The sequence below is a fragment of the Uranotaenia lowii genome, chromosome 3 (genome assembly GCF_029784155.1).
Source record: "Uranotaenia lowii strain MFRU-FL chromosome 3, ASM2978415v1, whole genome shotgun sequence".
In the NCBI taxonomy this organism is placed as follows: Eukaryota; Metazoa; Arthropoda; class Insecta; order Diptera; family Culicidae; genus Uranotaenia; species Uranotaenia lowii.
The window spans coordinates 38,967,813-38,982,099 of NC_073693.1; the positions used below are offsets into that span (position 1 = coordinate 38,967,813).

Below are 14,287 nucleotides of genomic sequence, written 5' to 3' on the forward strand. Positions count from 1 at the left end.
AGCGATGGCCAACAGAACCCGCAGCTTGAAGCGCCAGCAGTAAGTCGCATAAATGGCGTCAACTCGGAAGCGCCCTCGCTGGCTGAAATAGAAGCGGCAATCAAAAACATGAAATCCAACAAAGCACCTGGGATCGATTGCATCCCTGCTGAAATGCTGAAAGCCGACCCTGCCCTATCAGCACAAATGTTGCACCGTCTTTTCGCTGACATCTGGGATACTGCAACATTCCCGGCCGAGTGGATGCAGGGTATCCTCGTAAAGGTCCCGAAGAAAGGAGACCTGACAGAGTGTGGTAACTGGCGAGGCATAACGTTGATCTGTACAACCCTCAAAGTACTCTGCAAAGTGATCCTGAACAGGATCCAGGAGAAAATCGACGCTACACTCCGACGGCAACAAGCTGGATTCCGATCCGGACGATCATGTGTGGACCACATCCCAACGCTACGAATCATACTGGAACAAATCAACGAATACCAGGACTCTCTTCTACTGGTGTTCGTTGATTTCGAAAAAGCATTCGACTGACTTAACCATGAAAACATCAGGGCGGCTCTAAGGCGACGAGGGATCCCAGAGAAACTAGTCCATCTCATCGAAGCACAATACGAGGCATTTTCGTGCAAGGTCTTGCACGACGGTATCTTGTCCGAACCAATCCCGGTAACTGCTGGAGTGAGACAAGGATGTATTCTATCACCGCTACTTTTTCTAATCGTAATGGATGAGATTCTGACTGGATCGATCGACTGTGCACCGAACCGAGGATTGCCGTGGAATCCTTCAACAATGGAGCAACTGAACGACCTTGACCTGGCTGACGATATTGTTTTGCTCGCCCAAACACAACCAGATATGCAGAGCAAACTCGACGACCTCACCGAAAGTTCCAAGGCAGCAGGTCTCAAAGTCAATGTCGAAAAGACCAAGTCGATGGAGATCAACACAGGAAATCCCTCCAGTTTCATGTTCTTCATATTACCATTGATCGCTTTGTGTGTGTGTTTCTTCGAGTTCAAGAGAACTATAGAAAAATCGAGTTAAATTCAAAACTTAAAATAACATTTCATTCAAAACGAAATTTGCGTTTTTCCTATCAAAGTTATAATTCAAATAATATTTGAAATAAAATTACAAATGAGTTTTAAATATAAATTTGAGAATCAAAGTAACAATCAAAGCCAAAGCAAGAATTTTAAATTTATTAATTTATATCCCAATTGTTTATTTGATTTTCACATTTTTAAAACGGTTCAGTACCTTAAACAAAGCTCTCGAGTTTTCAAAATTCAGAAATTTACTAAACTGAAGAAACAATACAAGACTTGAAAATCTCAACAAGTTTAATCTCTCTCCGAAAATCTGGGAAAAGATAAGATAACATTGGAAATTTGTGTATAAAGAATCACTCTAAAAGCTAGCAATTCAGCTATGAGAATATTTAAATGATGATAATAATTTGAAATAGATCTATTGGGAAAGGATATGATGAATTATATTTACTTCAGTAGAGGATAATTTCAAAACAGAAGTATTTCAAAATCAAAAGCATGAAACTTCGGTTAAATAAATTGAAAAAGCTTCAATTCATATTTAAATTCTTAGATTGAAACTTGCATGAAAATGAAACAGAAAAACTCAGTACTGCGTATTGGTCTTATTTCAGCAACTTTAGTAGTTTTCTTCTTCTTTTTTTTATTGATTTTCGGAAAAAGGGAGTAGGGTGTTTATACCAACGCATGTTTCTAAAATGATCGTAAAGTTCATTTCTAATAGCCCGGTTGTAATAATATTATTCCCAGCCATGCTGTAGAAAACTTTAATTTCTGAACGATTTTCAATGTTTTTCTTCCCTTTCATTCTTGTTTAAAATTTCAATGATACCCGGATTGCATATTTATATAATTCCTCACAAATAATGTAAAAGCACAAAGTAAATGCGATATACTTTGAACTTAATGCGAAAAATATGTAGGTACTTTATGAGAGATCTTTTCTCTGTTGTACATACCTATTGTGTAGTTTATCAAATAACGGTTTAGCCCGGTTTCCACAATACTGTAAAATCAAGTCCGAATTTGAAAGATTTATCCACATCAGAAAAATCATATCTGGCTCAATTTATTTTGAGCTAGTTTTATCCAAACGGATGACCTAAACGAGCTGCTGAGGCGTTTCGATATAAATTATTTAGATTTGAGGTATTGTTCTTCATTTTGTTTATATAATTACTGGGTTCTGCTTAAATTGGCCCGAATTCTGTGTTGAAAAAGTCCAACTGTCCAGATTCTACCAGGTTAAGAAAAAAAAAACCTGATTCGCGAGAAAATTTTGCCATGTTTACTCTAGAGAGCCCCCCTTAACTAATATTAGAGTAAACATATTCGAGATATTATTTCGCGGGGGCCGCGTTTACTTGTTTCAATAAAAATTTTCAAATTTTTAATTCCTTTACTAGATTCCTAGAACTGAAAGCAGTGTGATCAATGTAATGTTTAGTTGTTTTTTTAGGTAGGCCCCCTGCGTCAGGGACTCTGGCACGATCGCTCCCATTGCACCCCCCTTCATCCGGGCCCACTTCAGATAACTGATTAACTGAAAAACATTTAAAAAAACCGAAAGTTGATTTTGAATCCATGTATTATCCTTCATTCAATCCAGGAAACAGAACTTTCATATTTGTTATTGTTTCAGAGATACAACTTTTTAAATATATTTTCGACATTTTATAGTTGTTGAAATAATTAAGATTGTTAAAGTTTAATGTGTCGGCCTTATCGAAAAAAGTGATATAGTAATTTTTATTAACATAAGATGTCGTAACTTATCGCCGATAAGGCTGATAAATTAAGTGAAAAACATATTTATTTAAACTTTTTTTTAGATTATGAATTTTAATAGACGGATAGAATGTTAAATGAAATGAGGGATGGTAAAAAGGAAGCGAGAAGAGTTTAAATCATTTTATTTTTTTTTTGTTTATCAGTGATTTAAGCTGATGATTTAAAACTAGTTAATATGTTCGAACAAACTGAATGTACTTAGTGCTGTGCTCCTTACATACAACTATAAATCCTACGCTGATGTGGTTTACAAAAAAGATTTGCAGTTTCTGATTAATGCAAATTTCTAATTGGTTTCTGATCTTTTATTATTTCAATTTACTTATGCCTTGAATTTTTCAAAATTGATTAAAAGATTTTTTTTTCAGTTATTTGCAACTTTTAATGGGTTTTTTAGATAACACAGAAATGATTGAATTTGTCTGGAATGTTACTGTATTCCTTTTCAATATATTTAAGTACAGCAGTGATAAGCAATGTGTTGTTGAGTTGAAATTCAAAAAAATCAAAGGCTGAATTTGTTTAAAATTTTGAAATTAAAATTATCAATCATGTCTTTTTCAAATAAAAATTTTTAAGTGAAAGGGTAAATGCTGTTCAGCGTAATTTAAAGACTCAATCGACGCAAATCCGACGTTATTTATCCAATATTGATTATATTGATTTTGATTCGCTGGATCTTATTTTGGAAGAATCAATTGTCTCAACTCAAATTCCAGTCTTTTTTTTCAAAAAAAATCGATACTTAAGTACCATAAAACGGGGTAACATTGATCACCGGCGTAACTTTGATCATCATGAAATTTTTGCATATAATCATCAATAACTAAGTCTTTAGTTAAAATATCTCAAAACTTTTTTCTTTGTTTACAAACCTTTCAATTGAGTTTCAAATGAGGAAAAACTTGGTTTGTTTTATTTTTAATTTGAAATGTAAGTAAGAATGTAATTTTTAACTCTTGAAATATCTATTTTTTCGAAGGCTCGCAAACAAACACCCTTCCTGGTGAAATTGAGGCGTTTAGAAGTAGAAGGTTGATTTATATGAGAGTTCAACCGTTTTTTATAGTAAATGGATAGTTTTGGTGTAGTTTTGTTGTATTTAGAGGTAAATTTTTGATATTTAAAAATAGGTACATTTTTCAAGAGTAAGCAGTCTAGGACAAATGGCTAGAAACCCTATCAAACGGTAAAGTTTTAAAGAAAAAATTAAAAGGGAATAATGCAAGGGCCTAGGATAGTGAATGAAGGCAAAATTTTATTTGTTTTGTAGTTAAAATTTTATAAGAAATGTTAAAAAAACATAGCCCCTTAATTTATGTAGCATTATTGTCTAGCTTTCGATTTCAATTTATGTTCGGCTACACATTAAGGACCACGATGTTTTTTTTTTGGACCGCGAAGAAATCTAAACCAAAAAACACCGAAATTCAGCATTGAATATCCCAGAATTCACTGAACCAAAAGTCACAAATTTAGTATGCAATCTTAGGGTTTTTTGTTTACATGATAAAACCATTGCTTCACAAATCGATTTCAATTCGTGCTCAAGTGTAAAAACTGAAAACATGTGATTTAGATAGGTTTTCAATATAGGGCTACCAATTGAATCATTCTGTTTTATGAAATAGCTCACCCGGTGTGCTTTACTACTTTTTGTAGAAGAGGAGAAATAAGTGATGAAAATTATTTTAATATTTGTTCATTAGTATTTCGCTTTTAATTGAAATGTCAACACAAAGGACTATCTCTTTTATAAGTTGCTTCTTAATATTTGAATATTAATGGTAATGAAGATTGATTCTAAATCTGAAATTATGACTCTATCTTTCTTGGTTTCATGAGTTCTCGAATTATGCAAAAAAATGTATGAAAAAATATATCTTTTCTTAAAAAATCAAACATAATGTTAAATCTTTTCTGTCCCCAAAGCTCATACAGTAAGAAAAATACAAATGTGTTGCATACATTCAGGGGTAAGAACTGCGTGTGTGACAAAAGGCATTAGGCAGCGCACATGGATTTTGTCTAATTTTTCCGGAAATTTTCCGCATATTGAGCAGAAATTTTTTGAAATCAGCCAGCCTTTTGTATAATATCGTTATGATTTTCCGTCCAAATTACTGGAGGAATATATATGGAATGGTTTTCATAATAGCACAACTTTTCAAGTCGTTCAATACTGTGGATAATCTCAACAACGTTTGGAACCGAAACTTATTCGGTAAACATTAAAACCTTTTATAAATAGAACTTTAAAAGAAGACGAAAATTATTATAGTATGCTTGAAAATTTGTTTTTATTTGCCCATTTTTATTGAATGAAAATTTCGAAATGGTCATCAAGATGCTATTCTAAATTCTCAATTTATTTCCATTTAAATAAATAAAAAAAAACTCTCAAACAACATCTTTGATTTTACACAAAATCAAGTACAAATGTTAAAGACATTTAATAAAATAGAATTTTTCATTATTATATTTGGTGTTAGTAGAATTATTTCGATCATATTTATGTGGTCAAACTATCTTGTTATTTGGTTCTTTTAGATTAATTATAAGTTTTTCTAATAAACATTTTTGTGACTTTCCGTTGAACTGTTACATAAAATGTGTAAAACTTTTTTTAAAGAATTTCTCAGTTTTTATCAATACCAAACAAGTTGGTTTCGACTGCAAAAACAAACGAAGTGCGACAACCTGCATCATTGTCTTAACTAGGGGAAAACTGTACAAGACGCACCAGCGGGGTAAGATGGCCCATGTCATTCTTTCTCAAATATACACTAACCTACGGCTTCCAATGATGTTTTTCTTCATTTTTATTGTAGCAAACAATCTTTTTCATCATTCAATAGATGAAAAGTTCACAAAATCTACTTTAGTTCTTAGAAACAGAGGAATTAATTGAATCAGCGTGAAACTTGTAATTTTTCATAAGTAACATATAAGGTTTCATGGTAAAACAGCCTGCGCAATCTGTCCAAACTACAGCTTATCGTTTTACCACTCATGTGCACTTTCGGAAGACTATAAATATTTTGTTGTATTTTATTAACTTCCTACAAATTTTATCAAAAATCAATAATATGAAAATTGGGGCAGAATGCCCACAAGACCACGTGTTTTACGCTCAAATTTTGAATGCTGATAACTTTTGAGAAAACCCGAATATCAAAACAAAATGCCATTCTTTTTATTTGCTGTCTCCCAAATTACGATAACAATGCATAATTATAACAAATTTCGTCCTTGTTCGAGTTAAAACGGTGCACCAATATTCGATTCGAAAAAATAATCGGCCGCCATGTTTGCCGCGATATCGCTATATCAGTCAAAAAAATTGAATTTCGTTGCCTACTTGAAGGCGTTTTAAATATAAGGATATTAAAAAGTGTATTTTGAAAAGCGAAATTTTCGTTGAGTTTAGCAATACTAAATAATTTTTTTGCCAAAGAATGGTAGTTTACAAAAATACGATGAACATGTAATTAAACATTTGGTGTTTCAATAATTACATTCCGTATAATCATTGTTCTTTTTCTTACCACCCTTCCTTATTGGTGCGTTCTGTCCACTAGTTTTGGCATTCTACCCCGCGGTTTGTTTTCTGGCTGTTTTTGTTTTTTTACAAAAAAAAAGTCAAAATCGAGTTTATATCATGTTTTTTCTTTTCGATAATACGTAAATTTCATCCTTGAATCGTCGTCAACTTTCAATTTGGTTGTTAAATGATTGGTATCGCTATAAATAGCAACTATGCTTAGCTGGTGCGTTTTGTATAGTTTTACCCTATTTTATTAATTTCCTACAAATTTTATCAAAAATCAATCATATGAAAATTGGGGCAGAATGCCCACAAGACCACGTGTTTTACGTTTAAATTTTGAATGCTTTTAACTTTTGAGAAAACCCGAATATCAAAACAAAATGCCATTCTTTTTATTTGCTGACTCCTAAATTACGATAACAATGCATAAATATTACAAATTTCATCCTTGTTCGAGGTAAAACGGCGCACCAATATTCGATTCGAAAAAATTATCGGCCGCCATGTTTGCCGCGATATTACTAAATCAGTCAAAAAAATTCAATTTCGTTGCCTACTTGAAGGCGTTTTATATATAAGGATATTAAAAAGTGTATTTTGAATAGCGAAATTTTCGATGAGTTTAGCAATACTAAATGATTTTTAGCCAAAGAATGATAGTTTACAATCATACAATGAACATGTAATTAAACATTTGTTGTTTCAATTATTACATTCCGTATAATCATTGTTCTATTTCTTACCACCCTTCCTGTTTGGTGCGTTCTGTCCACTAGTTTTGGCATTCTACCCCGCGGTTTGTTTTCTGCCTGTTTTAGTTTTTTTACAAAAATATAGTCAAAATCGAGTTTTTATCATATTTTTTCTTTTCGATAATACGTAAATTTCATCCTTGAATCGTCGTCAACTTTCAATTTGGTTCTTAAATAATTGGTATCGCTATAAATAGCAACTATGCTTAGCTGGTGCGTTTTGTACAGTTTTACCCTACTATGGATGGCTTGAGTGTAAAGTACCAGACGGTCTTTGTTCTGGAATTTCCTTGAAGAGATATGTTGTTGCTTGCTTGCATCATTAAAAGACATAGGTAAACAGATAGAAAATTGTATGAAAACATGAAGAACAATTTATATTTTAAAAGTGTTCATTAGTAAAATAAATTGAAGTTAGCATCTACCAAATTATATATTAAGTTTCTTTTTAGAATCCTCAAGAATATTAGCTAAGCTAATTTGGAATGCCAAATCTACTAACCTCGACAAGCAATATATGTCACTCTTTCTATGATTCTGTGCTGTTACTATTACCGTGTTTTATCCTCCATCCCATTCATATTTTCCCCAACGACCGGCGACCGACATCGGTTGTAAAAGTTATGTTTATGACTGACTGTGACTCCGACTTCTGAGTTCCGAGCAATGCACCGTTGGCTGCATCATAATCCAGCAGCAGCCATGGTTCAACAACAAAGCTCTCCCGGCCCGTTGCAAAGGTGAGAGACAATTGCTGTGAGCAAGTTGCTATTAGCGAATTAAAAATTCAACGACTTCCGGCTGGGAAGCTGCTAGCTTTGGGTGCGAGAATGGAAATCAGCACTGGAATTAGCACCGTTGCCACAATTGGAGCTTGGAGCCGGATTATGAATGAAATCCTTTGATGAAAAATTCTGTAATAAATTACAAAAAACGACAAAAAATTCTTTTCATTTACGATGGAGTAAAACAATTCAGAATTGAATAAATTTGTTTGATTTCGACTCGCCTGTTAAGTTCAACCCATAAAACAAGCAACGAAATGGCTGATAATGGTGATAAACGATAAGCGATGATGAGACATGACGAGCTCTGTTTCGACTCTGTTGGCTGGATGACTGACTGGAAAAGATGCTCCCCGATATTTGCATAAACACATGCAAAGTGATTTTTTCTCCTTCGGGGGAAGCACGATCCGTAACGTAGAGGCAAAAAAAAATCCTAGAAGGATTCTTTCTTTCTTCCGGTATCACAAGCTTCATTTGATATTCATGTGCAGTTGCTACAGAATATCTGATTTGTAGTGTTTTGGGACGAATTTATGGAGTGTTTTTCGGTCCGCTTTCTGTAGCCATTTGTATCCAATCACTTAAAGTTGTAAATATTTCGGAAATCATCGGCACTCCGAATCATCCCCCCATACTCGATACGGTTAGTTAGTTGGCGAGCAGAGGAGAATGTTCATGATACTTTTCATTCGACTGTTACTAGCAGCTTGTTTAAAGCGCCTTCAAGTATGCAACCACTGGAGGGCAATCGACGATAAAGAGAGCAAGCTTTCCGTCGTGGAGGCAACAATTTCGTAAACATCTTGATGCTGAGAGATCAAAAATATGATTATGAACTCACACCTTATTCTATAATTTTACTATTTTCAAATTTACTTTGGGATCTGATTCATTAAATTCTATCTGATTTCTAGTTCATTTGAAACATCATTAAAAAACAAACTTGAGAGTTTTTTCCCAACAAAATTTTAAAATAGAACCCACATCCCTTAATTTGATTTTGAAATCTGCATTCCACCCACTTTCTCCCCACAGATGTCTTCGCGGAGTTCGACCTGCTGTTGGCGATCAAGATCCCACCGGAGGAGGGCATCACGTTCGTCGACGGATCGGATGGGTTTCCGGCCTTTGGAGTGACCACGAATGCGGACATCAAATCCCCCTATAGGACCATCCTGCCGGAAAAGTTGACCGAATTCACGATCATTGCCACTTTCCGGCCCGGCTCACGCTCCGGGGGCTATATTTTTAGTGTCGTAAATCCGTTGGACACGGTCGTTCAGCTGGGGCTGCTTCTGGAACCGCTAGTTAGTGCAGATCAGTGGAACATTACCCTGGTCTATGCGGAACCGAATTCAAGAAGGGGAAATCAACCCCTGGTCTCGTTCCAAATACCGTACAGTAAAAGCTGGATAAAGCTTATCTTCAAGGTGCTCAACAACAAGGTGGTGTTCTACAATAATTGCGTCGAAACGGAAACGGTTGAAGTGAAGAAAGAACCCCGGATGTTGATCTTCGATGCGGCCTCGACGCTCTACATTGCCCAAGCTGGGCCGATATTGAAGCGGAAATTTGAGGCAAGTGGAAGGTTGTTTATTTTTAGAAATACTGGCCATGGTGAAGTAATTGTTTTTTTAATATAGAGTTTTTGATCTTGACTTAGATTGATTCAGATATTCATCAAAAATATAATAGCTCTTCATATCAAAGTATTTTATACTTTCTGTCTGAAAACACCTTGCTTACTTTTTTTACTAGCTATTTTTTAGAAAGAATAAACCTTACATCAGTATAAAAATTGAAGGGTGATGATTATATCCTTAATTTTGAACATTGCTTTACGTTGAGAACAGATTTCAAATGTGTCATTTAAATTATGAATCTTAAGTTCCGAATCTTTAATTTGGGAACTCTCCATTCTATACTAAAGTTTAGCATTCCAAATACAATAAGACAATTAAACAATTTTTCATTCTTAATCCATTGATTAGATATGAAAAATGCTTTTGAATACATAGGATCAAGATTTCAGATTTCATAAACAGCAGAAATAATCAAACATTCATATTTCAGAAATTATAACTCAAAACAGGAAGATATAATTTAAAAACCAAACACAATTCTTAAATATTTAAAAAAAATATAGGTATACAAATCAATTTTTTCTTTTTATTTTCTAGGTTTTGGCTTAGCTTAGCTTAGCTTGATTGACTACTCACATCCACCTTGAATCATTGAACCCGAAATGCTCCTTAAGATATGTTTGAATAAAGAGTATTCTAGTATACTCTGCAATTAATTTCTGAATTTGGTTTAAAATCAAGTTAATACATTTCGGATTCTATGATCGCATGCGTGGCTCAGTAGAACAAGTTCCACGTCGCCAATGGTTGCTACTCCGTGATTGACCGAGGCCATCAATTTTGTTCATAGGTCAAATGAACGGAACCTGGGATTGGCACATTCACAATGCACAAAACTGATGCTCTCTCTTTAAACATCAATAACGGCGCCGGCCATGTCCTAGTAGTCAATAGATAGGTTAGGAAAAATGAGAAAGGGATAAAAGAACAACTTTGAGCCTAAGGACCGAGGTCACCTCTGCATCCTTGCAATAAAAAATTGGTAGGGAATGTTGGGGGGAAGGAAAAAAAATGGGAAACACTTTTGACTAGTGTTATGTTGATAGCTTTTTCTCCTGAATTTGAAAGGAGATTATGACTAAAACACATTTGAAGTAAATGGTATAATCTTGATTTCCATCATCATATCTCTAATAGTTGTTGCTCACATAATTCAAAGTTCAAGGTGGTTTTTGAACTGATATTCTGAATCATATATAATATTTGAATAGTGAAAAAAAACTGGATGATTTTTTCAAGGGAAATGGAGAAAATGTGTTCACAACAAAAATTATAATAATTTTTCAGCAAATTTTGAATGAAAGATTCATGTATCGACTTGCCGCATTCTATCAGAAAAATTAAGATTTAACTTGTGTCCAATTTCTGATTTAAACATGATATAAATGAATATCGATTACTTTAAACTTTTGAACATTTGAAAAAGAAAAAATTGAGGAGAAATTTGAAATTTCTAAACATGTTTTTGAATAAATCAGTTCCTGGTTACCCGGATCGCAACGAATTCGCAACCGGAACGATTACTGTAAAAATATTAGTTGTCAGTTTAAATCTGTCCGGTTTTTATTGGAATTCTGATAGATTTTCCTAACCATTTGGTTGTTTTGAAGCTCAATCGCAAAAACTTAGCGTCGTCAGAAAAGTTGTGTCACCAGTGCACTGAATTCGTCCGAATTTGATTGGATTTCTAATCAGATTTCTAACCGATTTACGGGTTGTACGGACTGAAATCCAACCGATTTTGGGCCAATTTTTCGGTCCGGGTAAGTTTTGATACAAGAAAAAAAAACCGAAAAAGGGAAAGTTATAATCCCATACATGATAGAACTGACTGAATTAATAACTTGAATTGGTGAAATAATTGGTGGTTTGAAAAAAATTCAGAATCATTACATAAAAATAACGAAATGTTTATTTGGTGACCTAATTAATGTGGCACAAAATTTGTGAATAGTTTTCCACATTGAAAACAATGTTGTATTAAAGTTTATAAGTTTTGATTAACTGATTATATAAAAAAAAAGAGAATACTTAGCTTTAACGTTGTCCTGATACCAAACATCAATAGATCATCCCTGATTAGTATGAGACGCCGACATTCTGTGGACAGCATTCCAGGACAACAGGAAATGGATCAAATTTCTAGATTTGATTAGCTACTCCCTCTTGGAACGCGAAGGTCCTTAAACTTCTTGATAGTTGATGGATTTCATAATGAACATGCACAATAAACTTGAAAAGGGAACTTGAAAATTTTTCCGCTGAACATAAAATTTCCGTCATCGACGGTCCTTTTTCTTTTTATTTTCTAGGTTTTAGTTGAAGAAGTTTGAATTGGGAAATTCTGAAGTTAATTTTTCTATGGAAGTATTGATAATATTTTGAAATCAATCCAAAAATACCTGTTGGTAAAATAACGAACAGACATATTGATTTCTTAATTATTGACAATTCACAATAAGATCATCCTACAAACGAATGAATTTTAAATTTGAATTCTTGAAAAAAAAAATCAAAATTAGATTAAAGATAAAGTGCTGCAAAAGTTCTCGCAAATAAACAAGATTTAAAAAAAAAATGTGAGTATGAAATCCAAGAATTGAATGAAAATGCAATATGAATATTTAAGCAAAAATAGTTCAGGAGTACGAAATCCCAAAACATTTCAAATTGGTGATCTCTTCATTTTTTTTTTTGAATGAGTGAAAGAAAAAAAAATCGTATAATAAAAGTGTACTGAGAATTTATTGAAGATCTGAACTCATTTGTGAAGTTGAGTCTAAGATTTTTAATATCTAATTTCGAAACCCCAATTTTGTCATGCTTTATTTGTTAAAAGTTTGAAATTAAAATTCAAAATCTAAAATAAAAAATTAATATAGAATGAAAAATCCCTTATTCAATCAAATATTCAATCAAATATTTATAAAAAAAAAAACAAATCGAGCAATTGAATAAGTTGAAAAAAATTACTTGAAAAAATTTAAAAGACAGTAAAATTTAAATGCTAGAAATACAAACAAAATCTTAGAAAAAAATAGTGAAGAATAAATAACTTCATAGTTTTCAAAAACTTAAAGTTTTGGAAACATAGAAAAAAATGTTTATGTACCTGTAAATTTCAAATGTCAATTTGGAAACATGTAAAATACGAAAAAAAAACATTGATAAACTGAAGCATAAAAAATAACATCCTCAATTTAAACAAAAAAAAAAATTCTGAAAAAAGTATGAAAATATCAGAACCTTATTGGATTTAAAAATAAGTAATAAGAATTAATAAATAATAAAACGAGTTTAAAAAAAAACAATACTTGAGTTGGCACTAAAAAAATTATCATATACATATACAGAAAATAAAATTAATTCTGAATTTGCTCAAAATTGAGAATTTAGATTTCAAATACAATATACCATTTCGTGAATCATTGCTATTTTTGCAATTTTGAAATGTTTTTATTTCTAAGATAACATTATATTAAAAAAAAATCACGCTTTTCATTTCTGATCTTCTGTGGTGCCAAAAATCGGAAAACTTAGTTTCGAACTCATCATTATGAAGTTAACAAAAAAAATGTGCATTCACATTGATTCTATTTAGTTCACAATATGCATGAAGCCTGAATTAAAATTTTTAACTTATTTTATAGAATTCGTGGTTGAAAATCCAAAATTGAATACTGTGAAAAATATGTAATTAAAAAAGCAAAATTTCACTAAAATATTTTTTTTAAATAATACATAATGTTACCAGAAATTTTGTTATTTTGTCAGCAAATACCAACAATTTTAATAGCTCCTTTTGAGTGTTTCAAATGTTCTATCAGATGTTATATCAAATGTGTTTGAGATCAAATGTTATAAAAAAATTTTTCATACAACAAAACGACAAACCAGTTATCTAAAAAAATATCAAAAATTTTATTTCTTGAGGTACTCTGTTTGAAAAATCAAACAAAATGTTTATATTACTTAAAAATGTTTCTCACTCGAAAAAAGTATCATAAAAATAATTATTCCAATATGTCTATCGTTAGAGTATAAAATGAACTTCTTCATGGCATATTTTCAAAGCAATGGTACACCCTGTAACGTTTTTGAGCAAAATTGAGTATAGAGCAATAAGATGTAGCATTAAAGCACCCAAAACATAGTTATTCACCCACTGCGTGAAGGAATATGCGCTAAAGGCAAACGAGCGTGTAGCGACGCAAGAAAATTTCTCGACGTTCGAACAACTTCAAGTTGCCCGGTTAAAAAAACCGCTGAGCATAAACGTCGACTAGTGAAAAGGAGGGAAAAAAGCTTGGTGTGCTTCATCCACGCGGCGTAGTTTTTCGGAAGTGGCAGCCGTTTTTTGAAGTGGCAGAAAAAAAACCCTCTAGGAGGCAGGATCAAATTCCTGATTTTTCATCACCTTGCTCATCAAGACCGGCGGAAACATCGACACGGGTGAAGAAGGGAAAAACCCTCACACAGAGGTAGGTCGCAAACCGAAACCAAAATTGTGCCTCATTTCACATTGCTCGCATGTTACAGGGCCGTTCCGTTCCGTGTCGGGCCAATTATTGGCAGCTCCAACTGGTCGCGGTGGAATATTGCCGGACCAAAACAACCCCTCCTAGAGGTAAGCCCCAAAAGCACCCCCTTAAGAGCACACGCTAATCCTGAACTTTTCTGCAGGGTTTTTATTCCGAAGCGACAACTA

At 33.1% G+C, this 14,287-nt stretch overlaps 1 protein-coding gene across 10 annotated transcripts in view; it reads left to right on the forward strand.

The window, feature by feature from the left end:
• The window catches only part of LOC129754131 (collagen alpha-1(XVIII) chain), an 875,414-nt gene that overhangs the window by 298,150 nt on the left and 562,977 nt on the right, over positions 1-14,287 (forward strand). For all 10 annotated transcript variants that reach the window (XM_055750000.1, XM_055749999.1, XM_055750002.1 and 7 more), the window contains exon 5: positions 8,972-9,513. In XM_055750000.1, coding sequence (XP_055605975.1) covers positions 8,972-9,513 — 542 coding nt within the window. The remainder of the gene's footprint in view (positions 1-8,971; positions 9,514-14,287) is intronic.